The sequence below is a fragment of the Gymnoscopelus braueri genome (genome assembly GCF_963280865.1).
Source record: "Gymnoscopelus braueri genome assembly, chromosome: 8".
Classification (NCBI taxonomy): domain Eukaryota; kingdom Metazoa; phylum Chordata; class Actinopteri; order Myctophiformes; family Myctophidae; genus Gymnoscopelus; species Gymnoscopelus braueri.
Window position 1 is genome coordinate 12,700,755 of NC_137609.1, and position 18,683 is coordinate 12,719,437.

Genomic DNA, 18,683 nt, shown 5'->3' on the forward strand with positions numbered 1-18,683 from the left:
GTTTTATGTATTGTAGGCCGACCTGAATCTGAATGGGACATTCTGCATAATGAGTACTTTTGGTTCTTTAAGTACATTTTGATGGCAATACTTTTGTGTGTACTTGTCATGTTTCTATGTTGAGGAAACTAGTCCTAGACTTTATTGTGTTTTATCCTTTAAATGTTTTAACCATTACGCTTGTTTGTATGGTTATTATTTATAATCAATCAAATCAAAATCCAGCTTATTTCGGTTTGTAAATTGATGTTGTCCCTGTCCAATAGTTGCACGGTTGTGAATGTGAAGGTTACTGAATGTCCTGTTTGTTATCTAACCTTTGATTAGTCCAATACACAGCACCATCCATGTTAATGCAGTCAATGTATTTACAGTGACCCAACAGAGATCACGGTCAGACATTTCTGTTTCAGGTTGAATTAGATTACTCATAACACATTTGCTTTGGGTTTAGTGTTATTTTAATTTTCAGGAAATTTTTACTTCTTCCAGGTTTGTTTGAAAATGTAAACATGGGTTTATTCAGCACCTACATGGATATGAAATTCCCCTATTGACAATGACAATGTCAAGGGTTCCCAAAACGTTTCAGACCACGAAAAAGTTGCCTATTTCTTATGTAATATTTGACAATTTGGTATTAAAAAGGTCTTAAAAGTCATTAAATTGTCACTTTAGAAATGTGCAGACACCCTGTATACACTTATACTGTATGTTGGTTTGTTTATTGTTGAGTGAGAAAACAATGTTGCACATTAATCTAATCATCTGGGGAAACCCCTTGGGGTCCTGACCCCCAGTTTGGGAACCACTGGACAATGTGGTCCCCATGTATGAAAATGTAAACGTGGGTTTATTCAGCACCTACATGGATATGGAATTCACCTCTGTTGACAGTGTGGTCCCCATGTAACATAGTCCAATATACCTGTACATTATTACAATACTAATTCTTAGCTGTCAATACACAGTAATATAATACATTACATCAACCATACATACCGTCTGTCTTCATCTCACTCACACACACAGATCATGACCATACCACAATCAACCAATAATATTCAGTTATTGCCTTATTACAGAAAAAAAGGGAAATCCTTCAATTAGGCCCTAATGATCAACAAGTAAATCCTGAAGTAAACAAGGCATTCTGGTATAAGGCTGATTTAGGAAACAACTAGATTAAAATAGTCTAAGGAAATAGCATGGGAATTCACAATAAATCTAAATGTTCTTATGATTTTGTTCACACCTGTAAAGCCATTTGTCAAACACATCAGATTTAAACAGCATTTTTAAGCAACATGACACAAGATCAAAGATTATACATTTCCTTCATGTAGTTTTTGAGTGAAATTGATTTGTCTGGAGAAAATCTCCACCTGTAAATTGATACAGTTCAAGTCACACACAGTAAAATCCTCAGTGTCAATTTAGCCATTTGTAACTCTGGGAGTGTACACATGCAATCCTCACGGGTATTTTTGATTTCATTTTTGCACTCACAGACTTAAAGTAACACTCTTTACTGTGTACACACTCAGAATCAGAATCCGTGCTCAATATTCCTACTTAAATAGAAGATGATTTCTTTTATTTGCAAAGCACTCTGACCCATCTGACAATACAACATACCAAATCACAATCACCTCCTCTCTTGTCAAACACAAATTCTAATGGTTTTTAATGACTTGAATCTCTTAAATCCTTGCACTGCAAACCTTCCATGACAGCAATGATCATGTGGTCTTTAGTAAGCAAAAAACAAACATGAATGAAATCTCCTAGAGGACACTGTTCCAGTATGAGCAGTGGAATCTCACTGCACTGTAAACTCCCAGAGTGTACAGTACAAATAGAACCAAATGGACCCTTACAAATCTATTTGGTTCCATTTGTACTCTCTTCTGAGTTAAATTATCACTAAGGATTATACTATTCACTGTATGTTTCTTTCTATGAAGGCAAACCAGAGGAGCAGTGTTCTCCAGTGAGTATGTGGTGGTAGAGTACAACATGATTGTCAACATTACTGATGTGATCAGGCCGATCCTGTTGATCAGTGCAGTCTTGTGGTTTGAATGTCAGTTGATGTTGAGTAAATCAGGTGTGGAAGCTGGGCGGTAAGGTACAGTGTATAACATACTGTGCTTCTGTTTGGTGGCATCTTATTTGTTCTTCATACCGTTGACATGGCCAGCACCTTTAGATTCCAGGATCTGCAGAATAAACACAACTTTTGATCTTTTTATCCCCCATAAATAAAACACACTTATACCATGAAGAGTTTTCATGTTTGATCCCATAGTGAGTGGATAGATCCATAGACTAAAGCCTGAGTTATACTTAGTTGAGCGCCGGTGTCACACACCAAAAATAGCAGATCTACAAGCTAAAAATAAAAGAGCATTCATCTATTCCGGCCATAACACGAAACCTGCCATAACACGAAATCTTTTCTACTCGCTACTGGAGTTTTTCAGATGGACTCGCCTCATTTGCATTTTACGCTTTATTTCAGATAGTCAGTGTAGAGATGTGGGAAACCAATGGCAGAGATAGAGTAGAGACATGTGAGACAGGGGTCAGATTTGAACCCAGGTCCTCGTGCTTACCAGTAGCATAATGGTCTGTGCACTGAACTGGCTGAGCCACCAGGCACCTTGAACTGCTAATATTGCTATCCAAGAACAGTTATAACAGACAGATTTTGCTGTGTGAAATCCACACAATGCATAGTTTGTAAAGCCTACGAGACTAGTTGCAACTGCAACCACTTGCAACTACTTGCAACCCTTATCCCCAAATTGCACGAGTCTGCAACTGGTCAGTCCAGACCGCTGCAATTTCTTGCGACTGGTTGCAAGTTGCCTAGGTGTGGACTGGGCTTAACATTGCACTCCTTATGTGAATAGACACATTTCTACACATTGCATAGAAAAGGGTTACACACACATGTGTGTGTGTGACAAGCACGATCACGTCAGTTTCAAGGGAAATCTGCCTATCAGATTGCCCGCGCCCCCCTACCCCAATGCTCGTCTCTCATTGAAAATGAATTACTAGGTGTGCACTGCGCAGTCGGTTTCCATGTGAATAGGCCGTAGCTCTGCTTTCATTGTCTCACCTTAAAGTTGCCACTGAGGCCAACGATGCTCTGCATGTTGTAACTGTAGTAACCCAAAATGTACTGCCCTCCCCGGAGAGGAATCCGATCTTTGTCCACCGAAATCTGCAGGTGTAAACACATTAATATCTCACGCACATACTGTAGTATATGCAGAAACAGGTACAAACTAATACATACAGATATGCAGTACTACTGATGCAGTAAACACTAGTGCTACAATTCAACAAATATAAATATACATATATATAAATATAAATATAAAAATCAAATAAAATGATATGCTACATTTCCAAAGAACCTGAGTCATTAGTTCTTACCTGTATGAGTTGATTAGTCTCAGGCAGATCCTGTGTCACCCACACAAAGGCCTCATAGCTTGACGCACTCTTAAAGCCTACCTGAAGACCCACAAAATCACATCATGTACTGTTAAAATCTTCCCACTATCTTATCTCATACAGTAGTGGCTCTCAACCTTTTCTGAATCAGGGCGCACTTGAGTTAATCTTTTTTTATATTCATGTTATATAAGCATTCAAATCGTAGTGTTTTGCCAATTATTTGGGGGCCCAATCGCAATACCGTCTTAGCCCACGGCCCACAGGTTGAGAATCACTGTCATACAGTATACCTTTGTGTTTCTCATCCAGTTTGTATTGTTGTTATATAGCTTATATGCACAGTTTAAATATAAGATAAGACAAAAGACGATGTAAGGTAAGGTAAGGTAAGATCAGTGGTGGGAAGTAACCATGTACATTTACTCAAGTGCTGTACTGTATTCTGATTCTATATTTTTCGATACTTTATACTATTACTCTTCTACATCTCAGAAGCAGACATTGTACTTTTTATTCCATTACAATTATTTTAAAACTTTAGTTACTAGTTACTTTGCAGATTTTTATAATTAATACAAAACCCCTATTCTTCTACTACACTATTTAGCTTTTTTCAAAATAATGTGACACATTCTCCCAACATATTTGTTTTGAGTTCTTTTAGTTTTGGTACTTTAAGTACATGTTGATGCCAATACCTTTGTGCTTCAACTCAAGTTACATTTTGAATTGAGAACATTTACTTGTAACAGAGTATTTCCACATTGTGGCATTGCTACTTTTACTTAAATAAAAACAATGTGAGTACTTCTTCCACCACTGGGTAAGATAAGTGGTGTACATGGTAGAGCAGCTGTATGTGTGTATGTGCTACTGACTGAGGCTATGGGGCATCACCTTGTAGAGGCCAATCCAGTCCCATGTGGAATACATAAAGTCCTCCTGAATGGTGTAGCTAAGGGCGGCGTTCTCGTCGGCGCTCCACACGCCTTCGGGAGACACGTCCACAGGTTGCATGTCAGAGCCTTTCTTCAGCTGTGGACAGATAGAAACAGGGAGAAACATCAGGAACACACTGATGTGTATGTGTATTGTATCAGAATTAATATACTGCCCATGCAGAAAGGTGAATGCATAAGTCCAAGTTTAAGTTGATCATCATGAAGCAAGCAGATCATGTCTTCCCCTAACCAACACCACCCTTCCAGCATGCAAGGTAATAGCTGCCCAACCATCTTGCCACTCAATATTTATACGTCTGTGTGTTGGTAAAAACAATATTGAACCAATGAAAAGTATTAAAAAGCTTCTGACAACTCCATTAGATCCTCAAACTTTCTGCTAAACCAGCTAACTGGTTAGCTGGTTTAGCTAACCATTCAGCTGTTTTTATCAATGATGAACAAAACCTCCTAACTCCACTTTTTGTTTTGTTTTTGTCATTTCCTGAAAAATGAACATTTTGGAGTTAGCTGGCTTCTGCCCGACAGCAGAGATATGTTGTTGTTTTGTTTTCATTACAACAAGTAAGACGCACGAACGCGGGAAGCGAACGCAGCCCTTTTTTTTTTTTGTCTTTTTAAAATTGTTATGTTGTGTATTTACGGACTTGTAATCCGTGTTATTTCACCGTGATGGGGAGAGCGTAGAGAGAAAGTCACGTGACTGCCTCCGCTTCGTATTGAAGTTAATGGGGGGGATATGGTTCTCCTATGCACGGAGTTTCGGAGTTCCTAGTCATCTATGCACGGAATTGCCGTTTGTCAATCCGTGCTATTTCACCGTGTTTGGGGGGGATCGGGTTGGTTTCATAGTAAGCTCCACTCTGAGATCTGTCAGCAGCCAATGAGAGCGTGAGTGACATGGGGGCGTGGCTGCACACAGGCAGCGCCACAGACACGCACACACACAACCCGAGCACGGTTTCATAGTAAGCTCCACTTGGGCGGAGGTTCGCGCGCCTCCTTCCGCGTTCGCAATAATTTAATAAAATCCGTTTCAGCCTTTAATCAGATCTACTGTATTTGTTTTTCAAATGCAACTTCTTTGTTTTACTTACCTCCAGGCTGAAGGTTGCTAGGACAGGCTTGTGGTCACTAACTCCATAGCTGGGGTCACAAGTATAGCTGTCCTGTATGACTTGGATTGCACTTGGATCTTCCTGTCCGTCATCAGTGCAGGTCGATGCACTCCCATCGTCGTCCTCTGCTGTTGTGGGTTTGATTCTCCAGAGGATACGATCCGTCCAGGCTGGCTTCCTCTTCTTACCACTGACAAATCAGGGACAAAGAAAACAGTACTGTATATTGTGTGTGTGTGTGTGTGTGTGTGTGTGTGTGTGTGTGTGTGTGTGTGTGTGTGTGTGTGTGTGTGTGTGTGTGTGTGTGTGTGTGTGTGTGTGTGTGTGTGTGTGTGTGTGTATATATATATATATATACTGTGTGTATATATATATATATATACTGTGTAATGTGTATATATATATTTATTTATTTTAGTTATGTAAGTGAATGTGAAGCCAATTGTGAGAGTATTTTCAGTGGGTGTGGGGTAACACGAATGAACAAATAAAATATGTTCATTGTCACATATCTGCTTACAAGCACACTCGCTTGTGCACACATGCACACAGATGCATGCAGAACTGTAGAACATGTGCTATGTAGAGAAGATGTACTGTAAATGAGAAACACTTGATGCATGCATGAATAGACAAATACCAGCTTACATGTGCTTACCATTCACAGACAATGCATACACACACTCACTATGTGAAAGGACGCATGCATTGTGCAGGAACACAGTTAGTATTTAGCAGCACTAGTGAAGTGCCAATTTAACCTGTGGAGACATGACCTGCTGTGTCTGATATTTGCTGTCTAACATCTCTCCGATCTAGTTGTGACTGTAATTGCATGAGATATTGTGATTTTAGCTTCTGGGATAGCTAATCAATTTCAAAGTTGGCAAGTATAATATATTGTAGGAGATTGTCATTGCGCCCCTTCTCTTTTCTGTCAATTTAGTCTTTATGTCAATTACCAATTCCTCCATATAGCCCGTCACTGCCAAACCACTACTGTTTGGTCTTGGGGAGGGTTTTGACAGCCACGTCTCATCCGAGACACACGACATCATGGTCAGACACTTCTTTTCACCCGACAGTGAGGAGATTCGCCAGGACAACCGCCCTGACCAACCTGCAGGAGTTGCTAGGCGACGAGTGAATGGCCTCCACGGCCGCCTTCCCACCCACAAACAAAAAAACGCCTTCTAAAGTTTTTTTTTTATCTTCTATTTTCTATTAAAAAAATTTACGATAATTCCTGTTGCTATATACATCTAAAATGACAGATGCTTTCCCGGTTTTAAAGGTATAACAACGTATAGGCGTTTCCCGGTCTTAATGGGTTAAGACAAATTATGCAATGTTTGGGTATGGGAGAGGGAGGTGGCGCATGCAACACACACACGAAAAGTACATCGTACGTAAAACCCAACCACGTCTTCGGGGTGCTGTGGGGATTTAAAAAGGAAAAAGGCCACAGATTAAGTCTATACTGTATAATACTGTATGTTGAAGGAATTAAAACATTAGATATCTAATGGCCTCTGTGTCCAAACATTAGTAAATTAATATGTGTAATTGTGTACAGTTTATGAATGAAAGTGCAGAAATCACAACATGGTGTCAAGTGGCGAAGTTGCACTATAATGCACAGACTGGCTGCATGTGGGTATGTCAACTAGTGTGGTGACAGTCTACGCCAAATAGAAATATTGAACTTTATAAATACTTCAATACTTAAGAACAAAAAGTGATGTACAAATGTGCTTCACAAGAACAATATTGGTGTGAAGAAGAGATTCACACACACGAGCCTCGACATGCATGCCTTTTTGACTATGATCCAACATTCATACTCTTGCAGTTTCACTTTCAATTAGCAGCATATTTTAAGCTGTGATCGATTCATCTATTTTTGAGAGGACATACCGTACATACAGTACATACATGTACCGTATACTCTAAAAAATATGCTGTACATAAATACAGACAAACACTTTTCTAGATAGCTTGGCCATTAGCCATGCCGTAAAAATATTAATATAAAACATTTTTCCTTTTCCTAGTTAGTTACAGTATATCTGATTGTAAACATTACCTGCTATCATAGGTGTCAGAGTTGCGGTCAAACTTATAGGTGGGCTTAAACCTCAGTGGCCCCTCTTCAAACTCCTGGAGGAAAGGTTCCTTTTTCTTCATCATAAGCAGCTGCAGGAACATAGAGTGGATTCATAAGTCAGCATGTACACATGCAGTCGTGTTTGTGTGTATGTGTGTATTTGTTTTACTATCACATGGGGACCAAAAACCCCACGAACAGGATTAGGGTTAGAGTGCATGTGTGTGTTCCCGTCTATTACCTGGTCTTTGCTCCAGAGCAGATGGAAGCGCTCACTGTTGATTGATGAACGGAGGAAGTGCAAGCCATAGTCCTCAATACGGAAGTTCAGGTCACCAAACCAGAACACAGCCCTGGGGGAGAATACCTCATTAACGTAATGCAAGTAGAGTTTATTAGCAATGCCTGTGTGTGTGTGTGTGTGTGTGTGTGTGTGTGTGTGTGTGTGTGTGTGTGTGTGTGTGTGTGTGTGTGTGTGTGTGTGTGTGTGTGTTTCAAGATTAAGCACTTTGATTGGCTGAGAGATAATCTAATATTCTCCTGATAACAGCACTCAGACCGCATCTGACAGCATAACTCTTATCGCCTTATTTACCTTATTATACTGTTGACCAGCATCACTTTCAGACTGTGCCAAAATGAACGACTTTGACATGATTTGTGTGTGCGTGTGCGCGTGTGTGTGTGTGTGTGTGTGTGTGTGTGTGTGTGTGTGTGTGTGTGTGTGTGTGTGTGTGTGTGTGTGTGTGTGTGTGTGTGTGTGTGTGTGTTTGTGTTTTAAATCAGCTTTTGCTGTTGGTCCTTATTGACTCCAGTCAATGAATGTTCCTGAGTGGAGACTGAAGACAAAGTGTGACCGTGCCTTTGCTGTCAGGGCTCCTCAGCTCTGGAATGACCTGAGGAGTTCAGGCTGGATGAATCAGTGTCTTCCTAAAACACACTTTTATGGAAAGGCCTTTCCATCATTTAAAATTGGAAATGCATGTGTGTGTGTACAGTGTGTGTTGTTTTTAAATAACAAAGTCTGTTAGTGCTTGTGTTGAGTGAATTGATAGCGTCGATTGACATAGTTCAGGCAATGTGTGTGTGTGTGTGTGCGTGTGTGTGTGTGTGTGTGTGTGTGTGTGTGTGTGTGTGTGTGTGTGTGTGTGTGTGTGTGTGTGTGTGTGTGTGTGTGTGTGTGTGTGTGTGTGTGTGTGTGTGTGTGTGTGTGTGTGTGTGTGTGTGTGTGTGTGTGTGTGTGTGTGTGTGTGTGTGTGTGTGTGTGCGTGTGTGTGTGTGCGTGTGCGTGTATTTGTGCCTGCATGTATGATAACTGACTTGTGATCCAGAACGTTGGGTGTGTTGTGCATATCAAACTCCTGCGTGTCCAGGATGTACTCAAACTCATCCACTCTGTACAGGGCGTAGTTCATGTGAGCAGCCAGGTGACAGTTCAGGAAACACACCATCTGACCGTAGAAGGAGAAACGCACTGACACGGCTCCTTTATTGCCCTGAGAAAAAAACACAGGCAGAAGAATATTCAACTCTTTCACCACTTCAAACCCAGCATCCCTATTCTGGGGTTGAACATTTGGTGAAAATACTTGCGACGCATTTGTGAGCTTGTAGATCTACTATTTTCAGTGAAGAGATTTGGTATAGAGGGGGGAAAGTAGGGGGCGTAGTACAGTCAGACAGACAGACAGACAGACAGACAGACAGACAGACAGACAGACAGACAGACAGACAGACAGACACTCACTCACAGGGCAGAAAGTTAAGTTCTTGTTTCTGTTTCCTTTGTTGCCCACTAGGTGTCCCTCTTGTTTCATGGCTATTTGCATTGTATTAGAACATTATAAGTTGCCTTTTGTTCACTTTACCAGCTCACTTTTTAGAGCTATTTTAGTTCACTCTTCAACCATTGTCTGCCTCTTGCATCCCTGTCTACCTGGATCCTCATTCTCTGCCTTTTATTAATGAATATTTAAAATTTTTACCAGGTAATCATTTTCTGACAAATGACAGTATTAAAACAAAAAAAAGCTGAATATACAAGACACAGAAGACAAGAACATAAAAAGGGAAATGATTGGGATGTGTGTAGATTGGAGGGTAGGGTGTTTGCAGGGGAGAAAATGTCACATTCATGAAATAAATACAACTTTACTATACAGTAAAGTCAAAATGTAATCCTTTAGCATGGCTATAACTTGAGCTTGAGTAATAAAAGCCTGCAGTTTCATAATTTTAAGCTCATTCCAGGCATTCCAAAAACTCTGGGTAATGAGGCATGTAATTATTCCTGTGAACTGCCTGCCCTGATACAAAACACAACATGAAAGTGAATTAAATCAGCCCACACAATATAAAGTGCAGTGACAGTGTGGCTACTATTACTGGGACAAACAGGAGTACACTACTGAAGAAAACATATTTTGGGGTAAAAAGAAACTCCACATACCATCTCATATAATTTGAACTAGATATATATTGTAATTAAGCATTTTTCCATCTTAACAAATGTAATTACTGTTTACATTACAAACTATACAAAAAGAAAAAAAGACAAATTAAGTGCTGAGAATTGATAAGTTAAAGAAAGGTTTTGGTTTGGTGTGACAGCACAGTGGTGACCCTAATTTATTTAGAGTGTATTTCTAAATCTCGTCTTTGTCACGGTTGACACGACTTGTTGCATCACTGACAGTTCACTATGAAGTGATTGCACTTTGTCAGAGCTGTTGCACACTTCACTAAACAAATACAATAGGGTCTTTCATAGGCGCTTTAATCTCTAGAGTGTCTAATCCAGAGCAGAATTCCCAGTGTTGGTTGTAATGTTCATTGTGCCGGTCTATAATAGCATTATGTATTCCCATACCCACAAAAGATATATCACCCATTTTTCAACATACATAAAATGATATAGATACAGTATGTCTCTCTCCGTCTCTTACCCAGTAGCCAAAGATGCCAGTGCGGGTGTAAGTGGTCTTGATATCTCTGATGAAGGGAAGGTGGACATGCTTGGCAAACAGCAACAACAGCAGACCCTGCATCCTCACAGACGTCACCTACAGAGAAACAGAGACGAGACAACCAGCCAGTCCGACAGACAGATAGACCGATGATAAACATGAAGTACTGTATAACAAGGAGGGTTCCAGACTCACATACCCCATATCCCTCTCTCTCTCACCTTGACATATCCCCTGGGTCCCAGAGTGTTCATAAAGAGAACACTCCATGAGTCCTCCGCCAGCAGGTCAGAGATGAACCTCAAAGGTCTAGCATTGACTTCCTGCAGACTTACGGATGCGCACGCACGCACGCACACACACACACACACACACACACACACACACACACACACACACACACACACACACACACACACACACACACACACACACACACACACACACACACACACACACACACACACACACACACACACACACACACACACACACACACACACACAGCAGCTATTAATGAGATGAAGGGATAGATGACAGATTTATCTTTTACCACAAAAATTTAAATGAAAGAATGTATACATTTTTGTACAGGTTTTTTTTTATCTTTACTGAACAAATTGCCAATCTGCCTGTCATTCATCCACCACTCCACTCCTCTTATCTCTGGACATTGGCAGCTCAACCAGTTGTCCACTTAATCTATTTATTTATTCAGCAGGGACAATGCATATTAATCAACATTCATTAACTAATGAGCCAATTGTCATCCAATCCACTGTGTCTTGAGTCATGATTTGTACATGCGTCTACCCTCCCCTTGCTGTCTCTCTGCGCTGTGTGTTCAAATCCATTCATAGCCACTTGGTTACTCTCTCACCCAATGGCATAGAGGTCTGTAGGGGGCTGGACATCCAGCTGCAGCAGGGAGGTTACATCTAAAGGAGGCTCCGCTGTCGCCACGTTCCATGTTACCATCTGCAACCTGGTATGACAGAGAGACGGGAATCTATCGTCACTGTCGGACGGAAAATGTGTTCCAATGGACCACAATGCGTCGCCGCATCATGAAGTGTGTGTTTGGTATGCAGCAGTTAAAGGATTGGTTGAAATACTGTAGTGAGAGAGAGCAGGGCATCTTCCTTGTATTTCCCTCAGTTTTAAAGAAATTTTGTCTTTGGATGCTTTTTAAACGTTTTTAGATGCTCCCTGATGTCTTTTAGATCTACAGCATGGCGAGCAAATCAGATCGCAAAGAATATCAACTAATACAGATAATTATTTATTCTAAATAACATTTATGATTGATCATTGTGATTCAACTCCCAGTTCTCACCTTGTTAAATCTGGTAAATGATACAGGTTAGGATTCAAATTATTGCTTCACAATGCATATGAGACAGTGTGAGTGATAGAGTGCATCTGCATGGTGAGTGATGTGTGCTGTCAACCTGAATGTGTCCTCGGGACGCATGCGTCCACAGAGATCGAAAGCCTCGTCCAGCGTACGGGACACTTCCTCGCCGGCTTCGTCATCAGAGCTCAGGTCCTCCACGCAGGTCAACAGCTGAGCCAGTTGGTGGCGCAGGTGAATCTTGGACCTGGAGCCCTGAGACACCGAGCTGCTCTGGCTTTCCGAACGCGCACGAGGGCCGTCTTCTAGCGCGCAAGACATTATAACCTTTGGTGCTTGCGTTTGTATCCAGTAATTCTCCTCCTCGAAATTATTGTCTGTGACCCGGGAGTGTATCGGTCGCTCGAAATAATAAATAAAGATGGCTTATCCGAATCTCTCTGTATGTGTTTCAAGCAGCTCCACTTTTAGATTTAGAGTCGGCCAGGATGAGAAGCTACAAAGCCGAGGGTAGAGTCCTCCTGACATCTGTCCTGGTACAGTCCATTCCCTATGCGCCCCGCTAGACCCCGTCCGCTATCGTTCGTGGGGAGACCACAAGTGACAGAGTGAGAGGGACAGAGCAGTGACGCATGACTCAGGAATGTGGAGCAGAATGAAACAGATTTGGTCTGTAATCGCAGGCAGGGAAGAAGCACGTGGACATACCTGTGCGGGTGTGTGTGTGGTCAGAGTGTAGTAAAGGGCATGGCTGACCCTCCTCCACTCCCATCATTGAGAGTATTGTTACAGGACTTGGGTAACTCTCTGGGGTCCTAAGAGGCTTAAAGGCTACAGCTCTCTCTAAGCGCGCTGAGCAATACATGCAACCATGCAATTACAGTTGTGCATTAATTAGGGGAGCCAAAGCACACAATTGTGTCCTTTTGGGCTGAATCCAGTCTCTGATCCAGCCATAATACAGTAGGTGAAAGATTATTTATGCAAACTGGGCATAGAGGGGAGGGGAGGAGAGCATAGAAGGAAATTCATATGGCCTGGTGAGCTCTGACATAGACACAGTCACACAGACCTTGGTACAATCAGTCTCTGTTTCGTCACAGTGAGTGTTATAGGAACAAACATTTGGATAATTTTCAATTAACCCAAGAAGCTGATCCGTATTAAACAGGTGAGATTAAATAGCAGATTTGGAAACACTCCCATGAGCAATCATCAACCCAAACACATAGTTATCCCTTCATAAACACATCCCATCATATCCCATCATTTTAAAGGTTTAACCAATTTCAACATTCAACATCTTTCAAAAATAGCAGATCTACAAGTTCACAACGCATTGCACCAAAATGCACTGTGAGCTTGTAGATCGGATATTTTTGAAATAATCTCCTACAAAATTTGGAAGGCAATTTTAGCCAATTGAATATGAAAAATCTGAATGACACATTTTTAACACATGACACATTTGTGTGATTTTTGGACAAAATCGGTAAGAGTAGTACCAAAAAGTGTGTTTTGAAGAAAATTGAATAAATGTTAGGCGGAAATGTTGCATTATAAATCCAAGTAATCCAGGCTAAAAAGGTTATTGTACCATCTACGGTTCAAGAGACATTATGTAAATTGGTCTGATATCATCACCATGAGGTAGCCCTGAAACATGATGTGAACCATGGCTACACCATGAGGCTGATTTGAAAAAATGGCCTACTGGCAGACAGTGTGCACAGAAAGTTGGACACAGACTGGCCCATTGGGTTCCGAGAATAGATACGCACACAGATGGACACACAGATACACAAACAGGGTAAAAACTAAATCTCAGACTCCCGGCCTTGCGGTCTGGCGGAGATAATTAATATTTATCAACGATAAATTCGTCCCAAAATGATTCCTCAAAATTGCTTATCATCTCAGCCCTATCTTGAATTATTAATAGGAGAACATGCATGAAAAAACATTAAGATAGGAAGTTATGTCAAGAGAGAGAGAGAGAGAGAGAGAGAGAGAGAGAGAGAGAGAGAGAGAGAGAGAGAGAGAGAGAACATGCCCTTTGCAAAGTAAAAGCTGTATTCTGCTAATCCCAAGTGAGCCAATTGCTTCATTTCATTCGTGTGTATGTAACTGTCACATGCAGACTCTTATGGAACAGTCTTTTGTAAGCAGCAATACATTTGGTGTGAACTGTGAACAGTTAAGTGGATAAATGCAGGGTTCACTTGGTTCGTGCGTTAAAGGGGGGGAATGGGGCAGGGCCACGCAATGTAATGTTCTTCTGCAAAACAGACCACCTCTTATCAATACAGCTCAATTCACCTCTAAGCCACTTATACTGGTTAGGTCCCTGCAATGAGGTCCCAGACATCCACGTTCTCCTTCACCTTTGGGAACTTTACTTATACCCCCCCCCTCTTTCTCTCTCTCTCTCTCTCTCCATTTCAGCTGGTTTGTTTCATGATATTGTCAATAATGTCTTTGTATTTTTCTGAGGATTTAAAAAATGATAAAAAAGTTAAACATTGGTCTTACCTGTACTTGGCTCTCCCATCGTTTCTATACCTTGCAGTACTCATAGTATCCTCTGTTGACACACACACACACACACACACACACACACACACACACACACACACACACACACACACACACACACACACACACACACACACACACTTTGTAATTCACCAGGAGTGAGATACAACGTAGGCCTAATATCTACTCCTACTCAACACTAAAGTCTCATCTCCATGATGAATGCCAGAGGCAGCACAGACCACTAACTGGGTCCTGACACGGGTCAGGGACTGACTGAAAGCCATCTCTGAAATGACTTTGTAATCTGAGATGCTGGACCATGATTAGACCTGCAGATCTAATCATGGTCCAACATCTGCAGGCTTTATCCTAGATCAAAATAGCACCCACATGTCAAATGGAACACAACATGAAAAATGGACAATACTTTATTTACCAAAATAACTCAGATTTGAGGAAGATCATAATAACATAATGACACTTTAACGGGAGTAATTGACTAAACAGAGGGCTCTGACAGAGTTGGGTGTGTTCTGGACTGGTGAACTAACATCACCCCGTCATAGACTGAAGCTGATCTGCTTGATGTATGCATGTTTTTAAAGTTGCAGATGATGCGATTCTCTTTACATGTTCTATAGAATGTGTCATTACAGCCCTGAATAGGCTCAGTCTGCATTTGCCTAACCCATGCTGGTACACAGTTAATCCAAAGTAGGCTATTAAAACACCACTCTATTTAAATATGTTTTGTCCATTTCTTTACTTTTAATACTTTACTTTACCAGTGATAGAGAGCTATAGAGTCTGGGCTGATGCACTCTTGTGACATGAGGCTCAAACATTGTGACCATTCACCAACAAAGCTCCTCCACAGTGAGTTGGACTCAACATTGGACTATATTTTCCTTTTCAGTTTCTAGGTAGGCCTACATAGGCTACCTGCTATAAAAGCATGGGTGGAAAACGAACAAGAACCATCCACCAGTGGTATAAAGTAACTAAGTACATTTACTGTGCTGTATACAGTAAGTACTTTTACTTCTACTCCACTACTACATCTCAGAGGCAAATATTGTACTTTTACTTATTATTGGACAACTTTAGTTACTAGTTGTAGATTTTAAATATTATTACAAAACATACATGCTGTGAGCTTGTAGATCTGCTATTTTCAAAAGATTTGTATACATTTTATACATTTGAAAACTTGTGAACTGAGACATTCTGCAAGAGTACTTTTACTTTTGGCACTCAAAGTACATTTTGATACCAATACTTTTGTACTTTTACTCAAGTACATTTTTAATTCCGGACTTTTACTCGCAACAAAAGTACTTCTATTCTATTTCTTTTACTTAAGTAAAAAAAAAGAAGAGTACTTTTTCCACCACTGCTGTTTACATACCTGTGTGTCCCTCGGCAGGTGCAGACAGACGATAGATCTCTCCGCTGCAGGGAGTCGAGAATGAGTTACTTTTCCTGTAATGTGACTCTCGTCCCGTTGTATCAGGCTGTTTATTATTTAGCTCTTTTTACTCTGCTCTCTCATTGGAACAGCTCCGGGGACTGAGCTACACCATCGGATCAACTTCAAGCTATTATTATCCTTGGCTCGGTAACAACTAACGACCGAGAGAAAACGCATTATCAAAAGCATGAATAGACATGCTTGTTTACGCTGTTGTTATCGCATATCACCGTGACGCACAGTATTTGGGGCTAAAGCCTGCTTTGGAGGCTGTAATCCTTCACTTTCTTAACGGTAGCTCTATGGAATGCATAAGATGCGGTACTAGGCCTATTATTGCTGTGATTTGATGTTAATGACACTTTACCCTTTGTGCCACAAGGTGTCCCAGGCGAGCTATGGGACAGTATTATAGAGATATACTCACATTCCTTACTCAAGTAAAAGTATCAATAATACTGCAATGTAGAAATAGGCTACTCTGTTACAAGTAAAGGTCCGGAATTCACAATTTAGGCCTACTTGAGTAAAAGTACAAAAGTATTGGTGTCAGACCTTGTATTGTGAATTTGTACTTCCATGTACTGTTATGTACTGTCGTACTATTCTCATGTCTTTCTAAATAAACTACATCAATCAATCAATCAAAATGTACTTAAAATGCCAAGAGTAGAAAGTACTCATTATGCAGAATATCCCCATTTCACAAGTTTTCAAATGTATAAACATTTATACAATTCTTTTGAAAATAGCAGATCTACAAGCTCACTTGCGAGTAAATGTATATACTGTAGGGCTGAAGTGGTTAATGTGTATATATATATATATATATATATATATATATATATATATATATATATATATATATATATATATGTGTGTGTATATGTATGTGTATATATGTATACACATAGGGGTGTGTGTGTGTGTGTGTGTGCGTGCGTGCGTGCGTGCGTGCGTGCGTGCGTGCGTGCTTACATTCCCTCTTGATGGCAGAGTGTTCTGAATTAAATTTCTGCATTGAACTGAAGAAAAAAAGAAATACAAATAAAACAGTATATAGTTGCTTTACTTATTTTTATTCATTTCTTTACTTCTCCAATGTACAGTAGTGTTATTGGAAGATAAGATGACAAAAAGGCACAAATTCACAATAAAAGAAAGAAAAAAAAGGAGACGGTCAACAGGAGTGAGACAGAGAGAAAAGGGTTTAAAAACAGCTTGTGGTTCTGGAATCATTTGGTTTCATATTCCGATTATAAATCGAGGAATCTAACAATGAGATTGTCTCTTTTAAACCATATATCTCTCACTAGGAATCAAAATGGACCTATTTTTAGTATATCTCTTAACAATCATATTCCTTTTCTTTTTTACAGTACTTTAAGCACAAACCCTCAAATACCAGACAAAAGGTGCACCCCCAAAGTACCTCCCCCCACCCCACCCCATTGCCTAATGAAACCAGAGGACAAAACAAAACACAGCAAACCAAGGTTCATTTCATGGTCAACAACTATCAGCTAACTACACTGACCCAGGGCTGCTGCCATGTTCGTGTTCAACGAGAGAAGTGTGTGGTACGGAGACCAACAACGAGGTACAACAACATTCAGAGAACAAAAATATATTTATACACTGTCCTGCCAAGGAGAGGTGGTCGCTGGGAGGGAAGGAAGAGAGCGAGAGAGAGGCAGAAGAGAGAGATTTAGGGGATCTTTCCTCGTCTTTCAAAATAGTGTTATTCATTATACTCCTTCACGCTGAGCAGGGGATGTCTAAACCTTAAAATCTACAAGCCGCGCGCAAACTCATCCTTTTGCTGTTTTCTGTCGGACTGGCCAAGTCTGAACAGAACATTGTGCATTTCACCGAACACACACACACACACACACACACACACACACACACACACAAATAAATACAAGACAGACACTGCTTTGCTGGAACATATCGTAGCCCTAAAATGGCCACCAAAATTACCTCTATAAAAATATAGAGTAATGCCCTGTTGTCCACGGAAACGCAAAGCTTTCAATATTTCTCAATATCCCTCCTTATAGGATGAAATGTTACCTACACAGCAACTAGCCAAGCCTTCTAGTCGGCACTCCTTACCCCACCGATAGCAAGCTATTGAATGTGGACACTACAGTGTAATGTCTTAAGTTACAGCTACAGGAGCAGAGCTTTGAGTATGAGAGAGTGTGCTGTTGTTTTGGCAGGACAGTCTGACTTATATATATATTTATATATATGTGTGTTCATCTACATTAATTTATATACTATTTACAATATCGATACATACAGTACATCCACAAATTTCCATGTTTCAGTTGGGAGCCCATGTCATCACAGACACTAAGAGTGAGAGAAGATTGATGGACGCACAGAGAGAGAGAGGGGGGGAGAGAGAGACAGAGAGAGGGAGATATGACAAAAAGGCATGGCTTGAGGGCTAAAATATTGTTTAAAGAGAAAGCAACAGAAAATTCTTCACAGTAATGAGTAATGACATATAAACAGAATCCTTTCATTTATGTGCAGAAGGTTTAGAGAGAGAGAGTCATTCTCATCTGTGTGAGCTACAGCAATCGATCGAAAGTTTAACTCACAGTTATACAATATGTGCAGCAGCTACAGTCACTATTCAGCAGTTTCCCCCCACATGCTACATCAGACTCGTGGTGAGT

The 18,683-nt window shown here is 40.6% G+C and overlaps 1 protein-coding gene across 2 annotated transcripts; it reads right to left on the reverse strand.

Moving 5' to 3' along the window:
• Window positions 1–1,984: 1,984 nt before the first annotated feature.
• inpp5kb (inositol polyphosphate-5-phosphatase Kb) lies at window positions 1,985–16,065 on the reverse strand. 2 transcript variants are annotated; one of them, XM_080435453.1, is made up of 14 exons: window positions 15,928–16,065; window positions 14,514–14,565; window positions 11,508–11,612; window positions 10,849–10,957; window positions 10,607–10,723; window positions 8,982–9,157; window positions 7,903–8,014; window positions 7,641–7,750; window positions 6,964–6,990; window positions 5,534–5,744; window positions 4,372–4,509; window positions 3,451–3,531; window positions 3,131–3,235; window positions 1,985–2,222 (listed from the first exon to the last, which is right to left on the reverse strand). In XM_080435453.1, exons 2-14 carry the CDS (start codon window positions 14,555–14,557, stop codon window positions 2,172–2,174), a joined length of 1,386 nt encoding a protein of 461 aa, XP_080291579.1. In that variant the 5' UTR covers window positions 14,558–14,565; window positions 15,928–16,065; the 3' UTR covers window positions 1,985–2,171. The 2 variants fall into 2 exon arrangements, with proteins under 2 accessions (XP_080291579.1, XP_080291580.1); XM_080435454.1 differs by lacking the exon at window positions 6,964–6,990.
• Window positions 16,066–18,683: the final 2,618 nt, after the last annotated feature.

Excerpts from the sequence above, each read along its gene's own strand:
- inpp5kb (XM_080435453.1), bottom strand. The coding sequence starts at position 14,557 with ATGAGTACTGCAAGGTATAGAAACGATGGGAGAGCCAAGTACAG. Across the intron at positions 10,958-11,507 it reads ACAGACCTCTATGCCATTGG|TCTGCAGGAAGTCAATGCTA; the intron begins GTGAGAGAGTAA and ends CGCATCCGTAAG. Across the intron at positions 10,724-10,848 it reads GACCCAGGGGATATGTCAAG|GTGACGTCTGTGAGGATGCA; the intron begins GTGAGAGAGAGA and ends GTTTCTCTGTAG.